Source organism: Heterocephalus glaber, unplaced genomic scaffold (assembly GCF_053883595.1).
Source record: "Heterocephalus glaber isolate CG9 unplaced genomic scaffold, H.glaber_assembly_v1.0 deba00001687, whole genome shotgun sequence".
NCBI classification, from domain to species: Eukaryota; Metazoa; Chordata; class Mammalia; order Rodentia; family Bathyergidae; genus Heterocephalus; species Heterocephalus glaber.
The window spans coordinates 19,205,414-19,222,927 of NW_028258412.1; the positions used below are offsets into that span (position 1 = coordinate 19,205,414).

Consider the following 17,514-nt stretch of genomic DNA (forward strand, 5'->3'; position numbering starts at 1 on the left):
CAAGATGGCAGCAAGAGCCAGCTGCAAAGAGCAGGAGGGCAGCAGTAGATTGAAGATCAGAGGAAAAGAAAGCAAAGGAGGGAGAGGCAGGGAAGAGGAGGACCGAGAAAGGAAGAGGCGTGAGCAATGGCCTTGCGCATCGGGCACGAAGGATCCAGGGCCCTTCCTGAAGCTTCTATTCAGGTAACTCTCGGACGAAGGTCAGAAATCCGTATTTCACAAGCACACCAGCTTCTGACCTAGGAGTCCAAGGAGAGCTCGTGTGTCTGACTCGTGTGGGAGGCACAAGTCGCCGCGGCCTGCAGTTGGCGTCTCCCACATTCGTGTCGACGCCCCACCCCCGAGGGATGGCGTTAGGAAGCAGGTCCTCGACACCCCCCAGATCTGTCGGTGACGTGATCTGAACGTCCCAGCCTCAAAACTGGGACTAGGTCAGCACGGATTCCCAGAACGGGATCAGGCGGTGAAATGGAAGTGCTAAGGAGAACTTGCCCAGGAGCGCCAAACCCCCCGGAAGGCTTGAGTTGGTTCCACGCTCCTCACCCGGGCCCAGGAGCCTGGCACCCACGGGCTGCACGCTGCAGGGTTTTGCCAACCTCATAGTTGAGACATGACTTTAAGGGTAGTTTTAATTTTCTCTTATCGGTACATTTCAAATCTACATGATGATCATATTCATATAGGGATTTTTTTTTGTATTAAATTCTTTTATTGGTACATTGTAGGTACACAACACAATTACATTTCTCATTGGGAATTGTACCTTTATATAATGGATCTTGGTTCTTATTTTTTCCCCATTCCTAGCCCTCCCCTCACGCCCTCCACCCTTCCCTATTTACAAAGACTTTATTTCCATTTTTTCCATTTCTCATCATTTTTTCCTTTCCCTTCTTTCCTTTCCCCTGTGCCTCCCACTAATAATTACGGTTCACTTTTTTTTTTTTTTTTCTTTTTTCATGCAGGGGATCTAACTCGGGACCTTGTGGTTGCGAGGCGGGCGCCGGAACCACTGAGCTAAATCCCCGGGCCTCATATGGGGAATTTGTACCTGGACATGATGTATCTTGCTGCTTCTTTTTTCCCCATTCCCCTCCCCTCCCTTCCACCCCCTCCCCCTCCGTATTTACAAAAGCTTTGTTTCCATTTTTCCCTTCTATTCTTTTTTTTTCTTGTCTCTTCCTTCCTTCCCTCTTCCCCCTCCCTAGTCCCCCTTCTCAGTTGAACATTTTCTTCCCATTTCCCAATATCTATTATGCATTTTGGTCCTTATTTACACTTTTGGTTTCTCACACCAGAGAAACAATGGGGTATTTAAACACGTGTGTCTGATTTATTTCACTTAAGAGCATGGTCTCAAGACGCATTCATTTAGCTAGAAATGTCTCAAGCCTATCCTTATTTATGGCTGAGTAGTACTCCACTGTGTACAAAACCACTTCTTTTTTATCCATTCATTGGTTGATGAGCATTTGGGCTGTTTCCAAGATTTAGCTGTTACAGACCATGGTGCTGTAAACATAAGAGTGCATATATCACTGTGGTAGGATGCTTTTAATTCTTTTGGGAAGATACCAAGAAGAGGAATAGCTGGGCTAAATAGAACCTCTAGCTTTAGTTATTTGAGGAATCTCCACACTGATTATCACAGTGGTTGCACCAGTCTGCACTCCCACCAACAGTGGAGAAGGGTTCCTTTCTCCCCACAGCCCCGACAGCATTTGTTGTTGGTTGATTTCTTGATAGCAGCCATTCTTTCTGGAGTGAGATGGCATCTCAGTGTTGTTTTAATTTGCACCTCTTGAATGACCAGTGATGTTGAACATTTTTTCATATATTTATTTGCTATTTGTACTTCTTCATCTGAGAAGTATCGATTCATTTCAGATCCCCATTTTTGGGGTCAGATCTTTTAAATTTGGGTGGTCTGATTTTCTTGAAGAATGGGTGTTGAATTCTGTTAAAAGTGTTGTTGGCACCTACAATCTTTATGATGATTTAATTTTTAGATATAATATGGTGTATCTTATTAATACATTTCCTAGTATTGACCAAGTCTTACATTCCTGAAATAAGTTCCACTTGATCACGGTGTGTCATTTCTTCACGTGGAGTCTGATTCTGGGCTGAGATTTTATTTAGAAATTTCACATCTGTCACCTTTGCATTCCCTCTATTAGGTTTATGTAGCAATGTTATACTTTGAAACATGAATTAGGAAGTTTGCCTTCATTTTCAATTCTCTGGAACCATGTAGGGAGTATTTGAAACTTTGAGGGCTTTGGCCTTTGAGGTTTTGGTAGAATTCTCCTGTGAAACCCTCTGGCCCTGGTGGGGGGACAGTTGATAATGTTCTCTATCTTTAATACAGAAATGGGTCTGTTGAACTTTTCGAATGGGACCACCTACTATTTTCTTAGGAAATCATCCATTTTATCTAGGTTTTCAAATTAAGTCATGTAGAGATGGAATAGCCTTTTAGGATATTTTTTATCTTTCAATAGCTATTTCTCCTTGTCATTTCTTAGTCTGTATTTTTGTGCTTTCTCTTGACATTGGCTGGTGTTTGATCCTATTTTTTGAGACAGAATTTTCATTTATTAATTAGATATACTGTTTTTCTATTCTCTACTTCATCAATTTTTGCTTTTTAAAATTTCCTTCTTTATGCTTTCTTTAGGGTTACTTTACTGTATCCCTTTTCCTTTACTGAACTTTGAGCTGGGATTTTTTCATTAATTGATCTTCATACTTTTATTTTTTATTGATAAAAGTCCTTAAGGCTTCTGTATTTCTCTCTGATCCCTGTATCAAATGTGTCCCCAGCTATTATCATCATTCTTTAGAAATTCAGTAATTTTGGGGGTTTCTATTTCTTCTTTTAATCCAAGAGTTGTTTAATGTAAAAACTTTTTAAATTTCCAGATTACATACTTTTATAAAATTCTTAATAATGTCTACTTTTATTAAATTATGCCATGAGGGTACTCTTTGTGTTACTACCACTGCTACTAACACTATTGTTATCAAGTGTATGACTTGTGATCAATCCGTGAGAATGTTTTGTTTGCTTGGGAAGGTATGTTTTCTATTCTGTGGGTTAAAATTAAATATACATCCCTATGGTTTCTCTTTTTCTCTCATTAATAATAACTCTTCATACAATAGTGAGATCAATCTTTTTTCTTTTTTTCCAGTACCAGGAAATAAACTCAGGACCTTAGGACCAATCTTTTTTTTTTTTAATTTTAATTTTTTTCCTTAAATTCTTTTATTGGTACATTTTAGGTATACAACATGTTTCCATTTATCATTGGGAGCTTGTACCTGTACATGATGTATCTTGGTTCTTATTTTTTCCCCATTCCCTGTGCGCCCTTCACCCCCTCCACCCTTCCCTATTTACATAGATTTCATTTCCTTTTTGTTTCTCTTTTCTCATAATTTTTCCTTTCCATTCTTTCCTTTCCTCATCCCCTCCCACCTTAGGACCAATCTTAAAGAAAATGCCTTTAAAATATCTCCCAACTTGCTTTTATGAGGGAATTAATGACACAGCACAACAACACTCACGTTCACACACACACACACGACATACTCAGGTCATATCCTCCCCTCTCAAGTCTCCTTATGGGCTCCTTAGCTTAGGTCTTTTATCTGCACACTGTCTTTAGCCCACTAGATCTTCACGCCTGAGAGGGATCTGCCAAAGTCGGCTGTTATCAGCACGTGTTTCCGCGTTTCCCTGTGTCTCCTGTGGCTTTTGCTCTGTAAGGCAGTGGCCTGGCTGTTATGGCCCAGGAGGCGATTCCTTAGAGAGACGACTGTGACGTTATCGATTGTACTGATGAAACAGCTGAACGTTGGTTTGTCTGTCAGAATTGGGTAGGCAGGTTGGCCATATCGATGCCTTTTTAGCATTTACAGCCTTGGCTATAGTTCAGAGCCACCCAGCACCTGCTCTGGCCACACTGCTCCTTTGTCTAACTGATTCATCTTTGCACACTTGCTACCCAGCACAGCCCGTGGCAGCACCATAAATCCTCTGCTCTGTCACCGTGGACTCCAGTTCCACACTTCAGATTCCTCACTGGGGATCAGGCTTCGCAGTCTAGGCTGGAAAGTGCCCATGGCCTGGTGAGGCGCTAGTAGCATGAAGCCACCAAGCTCCTACTTACACATGTGCCGACCCCTCTCTACTCCTCCCCAGCTCGGGGCTACTCGGAATATTTCACCCCATGCATAGAGCCATCACTGCAGCTTTCCCAGCCATCTGTACTTGCAGTCCTGGGCTTTCCTAATTTTACAGACTCTATACAGTTGCATTGAGCTCTGCACTGATGTAGGAAGGTAACATTTGGTGGGCAAGGAGAGTTAGCGATTTTCCCCAGTGGTTCAAGGTTCATGAATTTTGAGGCCCTTGGCCTCCGGTCTCTTCTCCCTGCTCAGATTTGACTGGACTTGGCAGTGGAGCCCCTGGGCCAAGCAGAGAAGCCCCTGTCATTCGGATGCAGGTGACCCTTTTATCCACAGACCCCTGGTACTGGGAACCTCATTTCCTATCTGCTGCTCAAACTCTTCCCAAACTCCTCCCAGGCCACTGGCCACTCACTGTGTGTCCTCTTCTCATCACTGCTGCCTCCTTCGACAGCAGTGGGACCTAGTTCCCAGGGTAACCAGGTGTGCAATGCAGACCTTGGGTCCTGATGGTTAAGTCTACTTAATTGGCTTCTCACTAGGTTCCTGGATCACTTTCCTTTTGTGGCTGTGAGAACTCACATCCACCTTTCTGTCTGGCTTTCTCCTGCATTTTCCTTTTCTTCATCAAGTCCTTGTGCATGCTAAATACACACTCTTCCACTGAGGTACACCCGAACCCCTATAATTTCTCTCTCACTGATGCTGTGATTTAACTGAGGCTATGGAAGGTGACATTGCTACCCCATCACAGCTGCCCCATCAGCTTTTCATCTAACAGTTTCATCCGTGGATAATCTCTGCCTAAATCACTTATTTCACCAGAGGCTGCAAAACTGCTTCTAATTTTGTCATCCTCTCAGCATTTATTAAGTTGAATTCTTCTGTTAAATGACCCAATTTTTTGTAATCATCAGTTATGGCAGCTTGTTTATCCTGAAATACAAGAAAGGCTGAGTTCAATTTTTTCCTGTTAGTTGCCATTAGTTGCTAATTTTTTTCTGAGAAAGTCCTGGTGCCCTAGTAACTTCTATGTATTTTTCTGGGGGGTTTTTTGTTGTTGTTGTTCGTTTTGTTTTGTTTTTGAGACAGGGTCTTGTGATGTCGTTCAGGCTGGCCTGGAACTCATGGTGGTCCTCCTGCTTCAGCCTCCTGAGTGCTGGGATTACAGATGTGCACCAGCACATCTTACTCTTAGCTACTTCTGGTAATGATCAGTGTTCTTGATCGCTGTGAAGTCTCTCATCTCTTAATGCATTTAACTGTCTGCTGGATGCTGGAAGACACTGGAGTGAAAGACTGAAATTAGTCCCTTCCTGCCTTTGTGTGGCTTTGAGTTGCTGACTTTATTCCTATTTACTTATTTATTTAGGTTCTGGGGATTGAATCCAAGGCCTTTACACTGAGCTGCATCCCCAGTCCTCTTTTAATTTTGAGGCAGGGTCTTGATATGTTGCTGAATTGCCCAGGCTGGGCTTCAGCTCACTCCTGTCCCCCTCCTAGAGTGCTGGGGTTACAGGTGTGCACGGTCACACCGGGCTCGTTCCTTTACTTCTCGGCCTCAGTTATATCGTGTTCTTTGGCCTGTGTCCCGGACGAGAGCAGTGGTGCATTCCAACACTGGCCTCCTGACGGCAGACACCTGTTCTGCAAGTGAGCTTGGACTCCAGCTACCTGGCTGGTGTAAGAGTTAGAGCTCTGTCAGGTCTGTACTGGCTTCAGACACCAGCCACAAGGGGGAGCCCCAGGGTACCTGCACCTCTGTTCCACTTGGCTGCAAATTTGGTGGTTCCCATGACGACCCTTCAAGTTTGATAACTCATCAGGATGACTCACAGAACACAGGAAAGAGCTGTACTAACAATCACCGTTTTATTAGAAAGGATATAAGTGAACAGCACGCAGGGGAGGAGATACAGAGTCCTGAGTGCGGAAGCTTGTCTCCATGGAGACAGGATGGTTGTCCTTCCTGATGAGATGCTGGGGAGTTTGCCAACCAGGGTGCCCCCAAGCTCAGCGTCCTGTCTTTCTCTCACTTCCTTCTCTCTCATTTTCTTTCTTTCTTTGGTAATTGGGGCCTCATCATTCCAGCACAATTGATTACATCACTGGCTGTGATGGAACTCAAGCTGTAGTCCCCGTCTCCTCCCTGCAGACTTGGGGGCAGGACTGAAAGTCCCTCCCTTGAAACACTGCAGAGCCCACATTGTCACCTTGCTAGTTTCATCACAGGGATGGTCAAAAGGGGCTCATTATGAAGATAAAAAAATTCTTTGGGTAGAAAATGCCACAGGTTTTAAGGCTCTGTGCCAGGAACTGGGCAGAAAGGCCAGGTATATTCTTTATTCTTACAGAAGCAGTGGAAATAAAACCATAACCAGGGGCTTATGAGCTAAGGTGCTTAGACCGTCGAGTATCTTGAAGCTAGAGGCCTTGGAAGAAGCCTTTGGGTTTGGCAGGAAGATCCTGCTGGGTGGGAGGCAGGCAACAGGGCATTTTAGGTGAGGGAACCATTGTTTTGCAAGCCCTTGCAGGCCTGCAGTTGAAGAGAGGAGCAGCTGGCTGCTGGCTGGGGACCTCCTTGTCGGCAGGGGGAGAAGGGTTTGCAGACAGAAGGGAAGGAAAGAGGCAGCCAAGGCAGCAGAGGAGATGGAAGGTTCTGAAAGCAAGCTCAGAGTGGTGGGCACCACGACCCAAGCAAGGGCTCCCCTGGGGGACACAGGGGATTCCCGGGTGAGACTGAAAGGAAAGAGGAGGGGTCATTTGGAAAAATCCTGATTCTTTGGGACCAACTGGCAGCCGAGCTCTGGATGTTTCTTCTAGCACTGCCATCCTGGGGTCTGCACTGTCTAGAGAGAAACAGTGTTCCCTAAGCAGTACGGACCACAGGTGAAGAGAATCCAGCCCATCACCCCCAAACTGGAGACTGCATCTGGGGAGGAAGCTGTGGCCAGAGAGCTTGATTTGCATCTTTTCAGTAGTGCAGACTGTGATAAATGGGCTGAGCCCATGGTTGAATGCAGAGGGTTTGTTCAAAGCAAGGGTTCTCATCTGGGCACATTTTTGCTCCCCTGATGACCTATGACAATGTCTTTAGGGGTTTTTTTGGAATTGAGGATTGAACCCAAAAATTTTCGAGTTTGAGACGAGGCCTTACTAAATTGAGCCAAACTTGTGACCCTCCTGCCTCAGCCTCTCCTTGACACATTTTAATGGTCTCAACTCGGTTGCAGCAGGTAGGCAGAAGCCTGGGATCAATGCCCTGCAATGTACAGGAGCGCGCCCTAGACAAAGAACCACCTGGCCTCAAATGTCAAGCGTGTGAGGCTGAGGGAGCCTGCTTTGAGGAAAGAAGCTGGGAGCATGGGCGAAGGTCGAGGACACCGGGTGGGAATGCGTCCTGGTGGGGTGCACTGAGCCTTCCCTGGCAGGAGGGGGAGCCTGGGCCAGGGCGGCAGGTACTCAAGACTGACAGACCCAACCATCTCCTCAGTTGTCATCTCCTCTCTACAGCCCATGGGAATTCATTCTAGGAAGCAAAGTGTAAGAATTTGCTGGACGAAGCTTCTGATAAAATCCCTGTGCTCTGGGCCTGGTTATCCTTTCCCTTTCTGTTCTTCCAGCCTGGTTGGTGAACCCACCATCTGGAGGTGCAGCTGCTGTTTCAGGGGCCATGAGTACTAAGACCAACGACTAAAGAGAGTGAAGTCCAAGCCTACAGCCAGAAAGAGCCACATCCCCAACCCCAGGGGACACTGAGACCAGGGATGCAGCTCAGCACCCTCACAGTGCCCACCCCACACCCAATAAAGGACAACCAGCCCTCCGTGTCAATAGTGCCACCGAGGGGGGACACAGCTGCTCCCGGAGAAAGCACCACAGCCCTGTAGTGTGAGCCCTGGGTTCTTGGCCTCAGGGTTACTTGGGACAGACTGAGGGAGGGGAACGGTTGCTTCAGACCTGATCAGTTGAGTTTTTTGTTCTTTGTGGCTGAATTATTCAGAGTGGTTGCATCAGGAGAAATTCCCTGATTCAAGCCTGCTACAAAGCTGCTTCCAAAAGTTGCCGCCTTTACAGTACACTTACTGGCACTTTCCATGGCTGGATGGAGTTCCCCTGGCCATCTCGGAAGCAGAGGGAAGAAAACCATTCCTTTGCTTCCTTGGCCAGAAGATGCCAACACCAGCGGTCTCCACCACCCACGTCGCCAGTGGGTTCAGCTGGGTCCAAGATCACAGGCCTAAAGGAGGGGTTAGAAGAAGTTAGAGTTTCTCTCATATTTATGGGTTCAGAATTTAGAAGCTGGCTTCGTTTTAGCAATAAAACAATGTGTCCTGACATCTTAGCTATCAGTCACTCAAATATACTCTTTCAAAGTTTTGAAAGCTGTTACTCTACACAGGGAAGCGTAATTAAACTCTGGCCTCCGTGGGTTCCCTGAGATACAATGTATCTTTCATCAAATACAATGTTGCCAAGTAGGGCACAGCCTGTGGTGGGCCACCCAGGGAGGGCTCATGCTTTCTCATCTCTGTTCTTTCTCAACACTCCTTGGGCTGGGGATTTAGCTCAGTGGCTTTGGCGCCTGCTGCGCAAGTGCAAGAACCTGAGTTCAATCCCCGGTACCAAAACATAAAAATAAATCAACACTCCTTTACTTTCTCTTTCCTTTCCTCCTTCTTCCCTTGTTTTTGTTCCCTGCTAGGTGGTACTAAGCATATTCTTGAAGGTCCGAAAGTGTAGATAAAATCTGATCTAAGGTAGGGTTGGTGGCACATACCTACCAGCCCCCTGGGAGGCTGAGCCAGGATGATCAAAAGCTCAAGCCCAGCCTGGGCAACTTAATGTTTTAGCAAGACTCTAAAAAATAAAAAATATATATAAAAAAGGCTAGGGATGTAACTCAGTGTGAAGGCTTTGGGTTCAATTTCCAGTACTGTAAGTCCCTGACTTATGAACATTCGACTTGGAAACCTTCACAGCCAAGAACAGATGGCTCATGATCAACATTCCTAGGTGTGAGCAAATTGTGGTAGTAGCTGTATAGTGTTGCTGTTACTGTACCACCATTTCAAGGTCACCATAAAAGTCAAAATAGCTTATTTACAGTTTGTGTGTATGTGTTTTATGCTTTACATTGTATATTTGTGTTAAATGTATATGAGACTCACTGTGTTGGACTTAGGAATGAATCCACCTTACAAACATTCATTCAAAAGTTGGGGACTTAAAGTACTGCCGAAAGCAGACCAAACCAAACTGAATCAAACCGAAAAAAACCCCAACAACAACAACAAGCTTGATCTAATAAAAACACTAATAATAAATCAGCCCATGAATGATGATGATAGCGTCATTCCTCAGGGACCCTCTTACACCTCCTGACAAATCCAAGCACTTCCTTCTGACCTCGGTGACAGAAACTCAGGGGCCCTGTGCCTCTGTCCCTCCTCTGTCCCCTCCAGACAGCACTTCCCCCATTCTCTCAGGCTTGTCCCTGGGACACTGAACAGCTCTGTTGTTAGCACTGCCCAAGCCCAGCTTCACTCAAGGTGGGAGTCAGGACCCAGGGAGGGAGAACCCAGGCTACAGGGCCAGGGTGGAAGGGAGTCAGGCTCGGGGAGGAGGGCTGGGGTCAGAGCACCTGGGCCTCTGGATCTGGGTCAGCACGAAGGACCGTATCGTCTCATCGTCGAAGTTGTAATTGACCGTCCAGTAGATGCAGAGCTGCTGATATTTTGTGATCAGCTCCAGGACGGTCCGGAACCCTTTGGCGGTGCTAAAGTCATCCGCCCCGCTGCCCCGCTCCCAGGCATAGACGGTGAGCAGTTCCAGAGCGTATTTTGGGGGCAGGGAGCCCTTTGACTTCATTTTCTTTTCACACTGAGGGAAGAGTGGGGACAGCGTATGGCCTCAGTGAGGGCGGTGACAGAGGAAGAACTGATCCTGTGCCTGTCGTCGTCATGAAGGACTCAGAGACGACCTCGTGTGCAAGTCAGGGGAAGCAAGGCAGGGACTCCCACATGGGCGATGCAGCCCCAGCCCACCTGAGTTTGGGCCGCCTTCCGGGAGACAGCACCCGCCCCTGCTCACTAAGCGCATGCAGGGGATGGCACATCCGGGCACCTGAGCCCCATCCGTCCTTTGGAGCAGGTGGGTTTGGATTCCTGCCCAATTCTTGGGCCAGGATGAGGGCAGAATAAGCCACAGATAGCAGCTTTGATGGTAGGGGGTACCGAAAGGCTGACCCAAATAAATGCGGTTGGTGATGGGAACTGTACAAAGATCCACAGGGCTGAAAGTTTGCGGGTTCCCTCCAGTGGCCCCGCCCGTGACACACGCTGTATTGTGGTGACCTCTTCCTGGTAGGGTCAGTAACCCAAGGGCCATACCTGTTTGTACCAGTGTTTCACCAGGCGAATCAAGTCCTTCAGTTTGGTGGGCCGGGAGAGAATGAAGTCGCGCTGGAGCTCTGTAAAACAGGTAGAAAACTCTCCCCCCACGGTGTCTGAGGACTGATACAGATGGATGAGCTCCGCATAGGCCCGGAGGGTGGACTTCCTTTGACCTGGGTGGGGGAGATATTTACATTCTATCCAATAGGTATGGTCAGCACCAGGTGTCGAAACATTCTTGGCAAATATAATTTAATTCTGTGAAATTTATTGGAACCACAATTGTATACTGGAATTTCTGATGCCTAAGGTATGGGAATCGTCTTCAGAGCAATAAGATGTTTTCTGGAGAAGCATATGGTCTACGTGAACACAGGAGCTGCTGTTAACAGAAGCGTGTGCTGTGTTGTCCAGTTCGGCAGCCGCTGCTCAGGGTGCCCCTTTGCATTTGAGTCCATTAAAAGGAATGAGCTTAGGATCTAGTTCCTCAGTTGCAGGGTCATCTTCCCAGCTCTCAGCAGATATAGAATACCGAATCAGAAGATCGTCATTATCACAGAAATGCTCCTCAGTGCCCAGCTCTGCAGGTCCCAGACTATGGCCCTGGGCCAAGTCTGCTTCACTGCTGATTTTTTTTGGTACCGGAAATTGAACTCCGGTCCTTGGGCTTGCACAGCAGGTGGCAAAACCACTGAGCTAAATCCCCGGCCCTTCACTGCTGATTTTAGTCAATAAAGTTTTATTGGAACATGGCCACCCCGTTTGTTAATGTATTGTGTACATCTTCATCCACAGTGGTGGCTGAGCAGTTGTGACAAATACCACATGACCCTTGATGCTGAGGATATTTGCTACCTTCCCTTCTACTGAAAACATTTGCTGATCTTCGTCTGATGCTTTTGTTCCTTTCTGAGAGCCACTGTGAACCAGGCAGAGGGAAGGTACTAGGGTCTTCAGGACTGTGATTTAGAAATGCTGCCAACAGCTTTGGCTTCTTTTCACACCCCATTATGTACCTGGCACCCACAAACTGCATTTCTAGAGTTTTGCTAAGATTCCCTGTGTTTCTGCCTCACAGTGCTTCCCGCATGTGTTCTTTCATCTCTGTCTGCATTACTTGGTGGTTTTGTGTACTAATGTGCATGGAGTTCTTCTGTCCCCCATTCTGGCAGACTATGGGTGACACTGGGGGTGGGTATCAGAGAGGGGCCCTGGTTGCTATGGGATCCTTTAATAAGAACTGAGAACGAGCTCGAGCCAGGCGCACGTTCCACTGTAACGCTGCCGTTATCGATGCCGCCTCTGGGGGCTCCGGATCCAGAGCAGGCCCGGGTTTGCCCAGCCTTGTCCGGAGCCCCAAACTGTCCCTCCCTTCTGCCTGCCCCTGTCCCTCCCGACCTCCCTTCCCCAGGGCCAGGGTCAGGGTGCCTCACCCAGCACGTTGTAGGCAGGCAGCACGTCGAAGTCCACGCTTTCATTGAGCTCTCTGGATTTCAGCGAGAAGCTCAGCACCCTGGGAGCCGTCCATTTGGAAACCTCAAACTTCACTTCAAATGCCTGCTGCTGCTGGCAGGCTTCCATCTGCTGGCGGATTTCCTGGATGATTTTGCTCCGATAGGTTTTTTGGGAGGGGAAGCTCTCCAGCGAGTTCAGGAAAACAATGATGTCGGCATCGGAGCCAGTCTTCAGAGCGGTGCCTTTGGCGGCTGACCCTCCCTGGGGAGAGAAGGAGGCTGAGTCCCAGCATCTCCTGCCCACCCCCAGCCCCCATGGGCCTCGCTGCAGAGGCTCAGTAATGAGGCTCCAGGGTCATGGGAGGCGGAAGGTTTCACTTCACAACCTAACAGATAATGTGTTTCAAAGGCGGTTCATCTTGTGTCCTTTTGACACCAACAAGCAATGGGCCAGGTGTAAGTGATCCACTTCTCAAGTCAGCCCCTAAAGATTTCTCCTAAGGAAATCAGCTTTATTTGAATCTCCTTCACCTAAAAAAATCAAACTGATTGCACTGAAAGTTCTACTCTGGTGCCTGATGTAGCCGTCTCTTCCTGAAGTCTGCAGAATAATATTGGGGTGTAGAGGTCCCCGGACTATCTGTGAAGGGCCAGATTGTACATATTTTAGATTTCGTGGATAACTGATTCTTTGCTACATAGACTTCTCCACTAACTCCATCCTCTTCCCCTTTTCCTCCTCCCTTTGATTTCTGGAGAGAGAAGGTAGTATATGCCTGGCCACTGGGTGAGGCAGGTGTTGAGCGGAAGCCAGAACGACTTCCTGGGTATGGCTCCTCCTGGGCTCCTGTCCAGCCCCCTTCAGGCAGGCAGCCCACCTGTGAATGGTGGGCACTGCTGGCCTTTCCCTGGCTGCAGCCCTCTTACTCTAGGGGACCCCTTCCTCTCCCCTTCACAGAGTCCTTTATCACTTGCAACCAACTTTGAGAAGACAGGCACTAATTTCTTACTGCCCTATGGCTCTCGTCCTCTTCCCATGGCCATAACCCTTGCCATGGCTTAGGTCTAGATGTCCCCTAAGAGCCCATGTGCTCCCAGGCCTGACCTTTTGGAAGGTGACTGGATTATGGGCCTTAGAGCTGGCTCGCTCTTAGGAGGTGGGTCTGGCCGGAAGAGGCAGTCACGGGGGGCGTGGCCTGGGAGGGTTCATTTCCCTCCTCCACTACTTCCTGGATGCCATGAGGTGAGCAGCTTTCCCCTGCCTGGCCCCTCTGTCCCAGCTTCCTGCCTTGGAGGCAGCCAATGATGGACTGAAATCTCTACAAACTGTGAGCCAGATAAACCACTCTTCCCTTAAGGTGCAGGTTTTGGGTATTTTGTCCCAACAAGGAAAAAAGCGGCTAAGACAGACCTTTTCTTCTTTATTTACTATCATGTTAATGGGGTGTCAGGAAGGAGAGGAGAAAACATGTGCTCCCACAGCTCTTCCTTCCTTCCTTCCCTTCCTGTGGTGCTGCGGACAGAACCAGGGCCCCGTGTGTGCCAGAACAGTGCTCTACCACTGAGCTAGAACCCAGGCCTTGTTATTTTTATTGGTACCGGGGATCGAACTCAGGTCCTTGCACTTGCGTAGCAGGCGGCGAAACCACTGAGCTAACCCCCCAGCCCTCCTTTTTATTTTATTTTGAGACAAGCTCTCTCTAAGTTGCGAGGGCGGAGCTTGGACTTGTGGCCTTCCCACCTCCTGAGCAGATGGGATTACAGGCACGCCCCATGGTGCCCGAGTCAACACTGGTCCTGCGCTCAGTCTTGTTTTCACTACGATTAAGCTCAGTGAGGCAGTTTACTCACTGCTCATGGGATTCCCTGACCCCTCTCAGTGCAGCACGCACACGGCCTGCACATGGACGCATTCGGCTGCACACCAGATGTTCTCCCACACATGTGAACAATCTCTTCCTCCCTTCAGTGACCGCCTTGTGCATGCGTGTGCACATCTGTGTGCAAACGCCCATCCACTCCCACGACCACAGAGGGAAGCAGGCGTGTCAGCAGTGGCCTTGGAGCCGTGGACAGGAGTGGCCAGTTCTGTGAATGCAGCTCCATTGACGGGCGGCGCCGGGCTCTGCACTGACAGAGGAGAGGGGCCCTTTTCTGGCTGAGGCTCAGGCTGAATGTGGCCCCAGGGGATGAGTCTGAAGGGAACTCCTGAATGTGACCTCGCTTGGCCAGAGCATCTTTGCGGACGGGATTAAATTAAAGACTTTGAGCTCCTTCTGGGTTAGGGTGGGGCCAGAATGTAATGAAAAGCATCCTTAGGGGACAAGAGGACAAAGACCCATAGAGGAGGAGGGATGTGAAGACAGACAGCAACCAGAGCGAGGCGCTGCACACCCCCCAGCGCTGAGGAAGACCGGGCCTGGGAAACGGGTCACTGGGGACGGAGCTGGCCCACACACAGCGCCACTGGAGACCGCTTTCCCGCTCCTCTCCCTCAAGGTTCTGGGGTGACCGCCCAGCTCCCCTCCAGTAGCGCCCTGGGAGAAGGGCCGGGCTCACCTTGATGATGCTTTGCACTTTGGTAGTTGAATGTCGAAAGCAGTTTTCTCTAAGGAACTTACAGATGATGTCCACAGCTTTCAAGGTCTGCTTGAGGAAATTTTCGTTGGGCTGGAGAAAGTCCTTGATGAACCAGTCCAGCCGATGGGCCGGGGTCATGAAGAGCGGAGCTGGCTGGAGAAGCAGAGAGCCCATGTGCTCCCCAGAGGCAGCCCGGGGCTTCCTTCCCTGCCTGCCTGGGCCTCTCTCCTGCTCCCAGCCCTGGACAGGCAGGTACTCCGGCCTTAGTCCTCAAAACAACAGAGCCCACGAGCAGCCTGAGTTTAGGGTGCCAGTAACCCAGAATGAAAGCTCCCAGTTCCTCTCTTTCCTGCCCACAGGAGACCTGGATGCTTCTCCTGGAGGCTTGAGAGGACCTGGGTCTGGGGAGGGGCCCTGGGTTACCCAGAGGGCCCCAGTGTCACCCTGGGTCAGGAGGCTTAGAGTGGGAGCGGGCGATGTGGGGACTGAAGTGGGGCGCTCTAGGGACCAGAAGACACTGCCCTTGGTTTTGAGGATGGAGGATGGGGCTGCAGCCCAGAACTGTAGGCAGCCTCCGGAAGTCAGGAGGGCAGAGACACCCTTCCCCAGAGCCGCTGCACCTCAATTCCAGGACAACAAGGCTGGGTTTGGACTCTGCATCCCCAGAGCTATAAGATGAGACATTTTAGTTGTCTTAAGCTACTACATGTGGGGCACTTTTGACCAGCAGTGTGAGGAGGTGAATGCACAGGGGTGAGCAGATGCTGTTCCCTTGCTGGTGAACAAGAAAAGGCGGCTCCGCTCAGCTGGGGTGTGGGGGCACCCACGTCACAGTCAAAGGGTGACCTTAGTGACCCCCCCAGATGTTGGAAGTGGACCTTATAGTTGCTGAAGGTAGTGAGGCCCCCACACAGGGCAGAACATGCAGGGTGTGTGTGCATGTGTGAGTGTGAGTACATTGTGTGAGTGTGCATGTGTGTGCACATACGTGTGTCCTGGTCTGTGAAGTGGCAGGGCTCTGCTGAGTTACGTGCAGCTCAGGTCAGAGTGACCTCAATTAAAATCCTTTCCCCTGAATTGTGGCTTCTCACTGACCCAATGGATTGCTTGCTAATTGCACCTGGTCCCAGTACTGGTTTGTTCTATCCAAGGAAGATAAGCAAAGCTTACTCCCTAACAGCCCTGCCTGGCGCCATCATGCCAGGTATTTGGCAGTATTTCACTAGATGCCTTCAAAGCATACCTGGCTCCCTATTCCTTCCCACAATTGTATTCCATAAATACTGGATGTGCTTGGGGGCCTTTGCTATCTAGAGCAGCACCGATCAGGTCCCAAGGCCCAGCTTCTTCCCTCTAAGTCTAGTTTCCTGTCTTTATTTAATTTGCCTTGCACTGTATCTCTACCCACTGTAGAGATTCTGGCAACATCCCCTTCCCTGTTACCTATACCTCACAATTGCAGCTGGGGCCTGGCTGGAGGTGGTTCCCTGTTGGGGCCTGGAAAGGTGTATTCTTGTTCCGGTACCCCCCCTTCTCTGCTTCCTGTGCGTGCCTCTCTTGTCTTTGTTCCTTTTTGCATGTCACAGTCACTGTAGTGGAAGGACAGAACCCTATGGGTTTCCTGGTAAAAGACGTAGGCATTCTGACCTGCCGTCCCCAGGAACAGCGTTGGAGATGAGGTCTTTAGGGCATGATCAGGCTAAGCTGAGCCATTCGCATGGGCCCTAATCCACTGTGACTGTGTGTCTTATGAGAAGACAGATGCCGAGACGTTCATGCACAGAGGGAAGATGATGTGAAGACACAGGGAAGACATGAGACAAAGGAGGCACAGGCTGGAGTGACAAGGACATGGGCTGAGGAAGGCCAATGCCACCGAGGCTAGAAGAGGTGGGGTCTTCCCCAGAGCCCCAGAGACAGCACAGCCTGGCCAGCACCTTGACTTTGGACTTCTGCACCCAGAGCTGTAGGAGAATAAAGTTCTGTTGTCTCAAGCCCCCCAGTTACAGCAGTCACAGGAAACCAAGACTGGGTGCCCTTGGGTGGGCCTGTGTGTGGGTGTTGGGCACTGTTATGGTTTGGGTCTAGAGGTCTCCCCAAAGCCTCATGTGGTCATAGGATTGATCTAGAGTGTGTGAAGTTGGAATTGATTCATAATGCAATTCGAGGCTCCAGGGCACTAGGATTAAGGGTGTGAGTGCTACAGGCCCTAAGTAGTCTGAATAAGATAAAGGGACAGAGAGAGGCGGTTAACTTCTCTTGTTGCCTTTGCTGCCTTGTGCTCACCATGTTGTTTCTCCTCTGCAACAACTGTTCACCATCCCTGCCCTGGAGCCAGCCGATTATGGACTGAAACCTCTATGAACTGTAAGCCAAATAAACCCCTTCCCCTCTAACTTTGGGAGTCTGGTATTTTGTCTCAGAAATGAGAGAAAAGTAACTAACACAGGCACGATGTCTCTGCACGATGAGCCATGCCCCGGGGACCCCCTTACCAGGACACTCCATGCTGGGGTGGAGCTGAGCGAAGACAGCCAGCCTTGTGCATCTGCCTGTAGTTCCAGCCAGGGGATGTGGCCACTCACGCTGTGGGTTAGATCCACCGGATCCAGGATGACTGGCCTGTGAATCCACCAGATACAAGATCAGTGGAGCTGCTTGTGGAAGAAGAAATCAGTTTTGGGGAGAGGGTCTCGAATGAGAACCTGGCCCCCTGGATTTTGATTTCTGCAGACCCTGTTAGCTGCCAGGGTGCTCCATAGAAGATCTTGACCCCTCTGGCTCTGCCTTCTCTGCTTTTCAAAATTGAATCATTAAGCTGGAGACTGACACCTATAATCCCAGCACTCTGGGAAGCTGAGGCAGGAGAATTACAAGTTTGAGCACAG

At 49.2% G+C, this 17,514-nt stretch overlaps 1 protein-coding gene and 1 long non-coding RNA gene across 4 annotated transcripts in view; one reads left to right on the forward strand and one right to left on the reverse strand.

Moving 5' to 3' along the window:
* On the forward strand, window positions 1-8,078 carry LOC110348906 (uncharacterized). The gene is made up of 2 exons (XR_002394533.2): window positions 1-183; window positions 7,821-8,078. It is a non-coding gene; the product is annotated as an uncharacterized LOC110348906 (long non-coding RNA).
* The window catches only part of Oas2 (2'-5'-oligoadenylate synthetase 2), a 23,186-nt gene continuing 10,883 nt past the window's right edge, over window positions 5,212-17,514 (reverse strand). Inside the window, exons 5-11 of one of the 3 annotated variants that reach the window (XM_004843755.4) lie at window positions 17,122-17,248; window positions 14,606-14,779; window positions 12,026-12,308; window positions 10,590-10,765; window positions 9,842-10,080; window positions 8,284-8,437; window positions 5,212-5,483 (exon numbers count right to left, since the gene is read on the reverse strand). In XM_004843755.4, coding sequence (XP_004843812.2) covers window positions 5,412-5,483; window positions 8,284-8,437; window positions 9,842-10,080; window positions 10,590-10,765; window positions 12,026-12,308; window positions 14,606-14,779; window positions 17,122-17,248 — 1,225 coding nt within the window. In that variant the 3' untranslated portion in view covers window positions 5,212-5,411. Of the gene's footprint in view, window positions 5,484-6,050; window positions 7,047-8,094; window positions 8,438-9,841; window positions 10,081-10,589; window positions 10,766-12,025; window positions 12,309-14,605; window positions 14,780-17,121; window positions 17,249-17,514 lie in introns of those variants that run through there. The other 2 variants (XM_004843756.3, XM_087198539.1) reach the window with 2 other exon arrangements.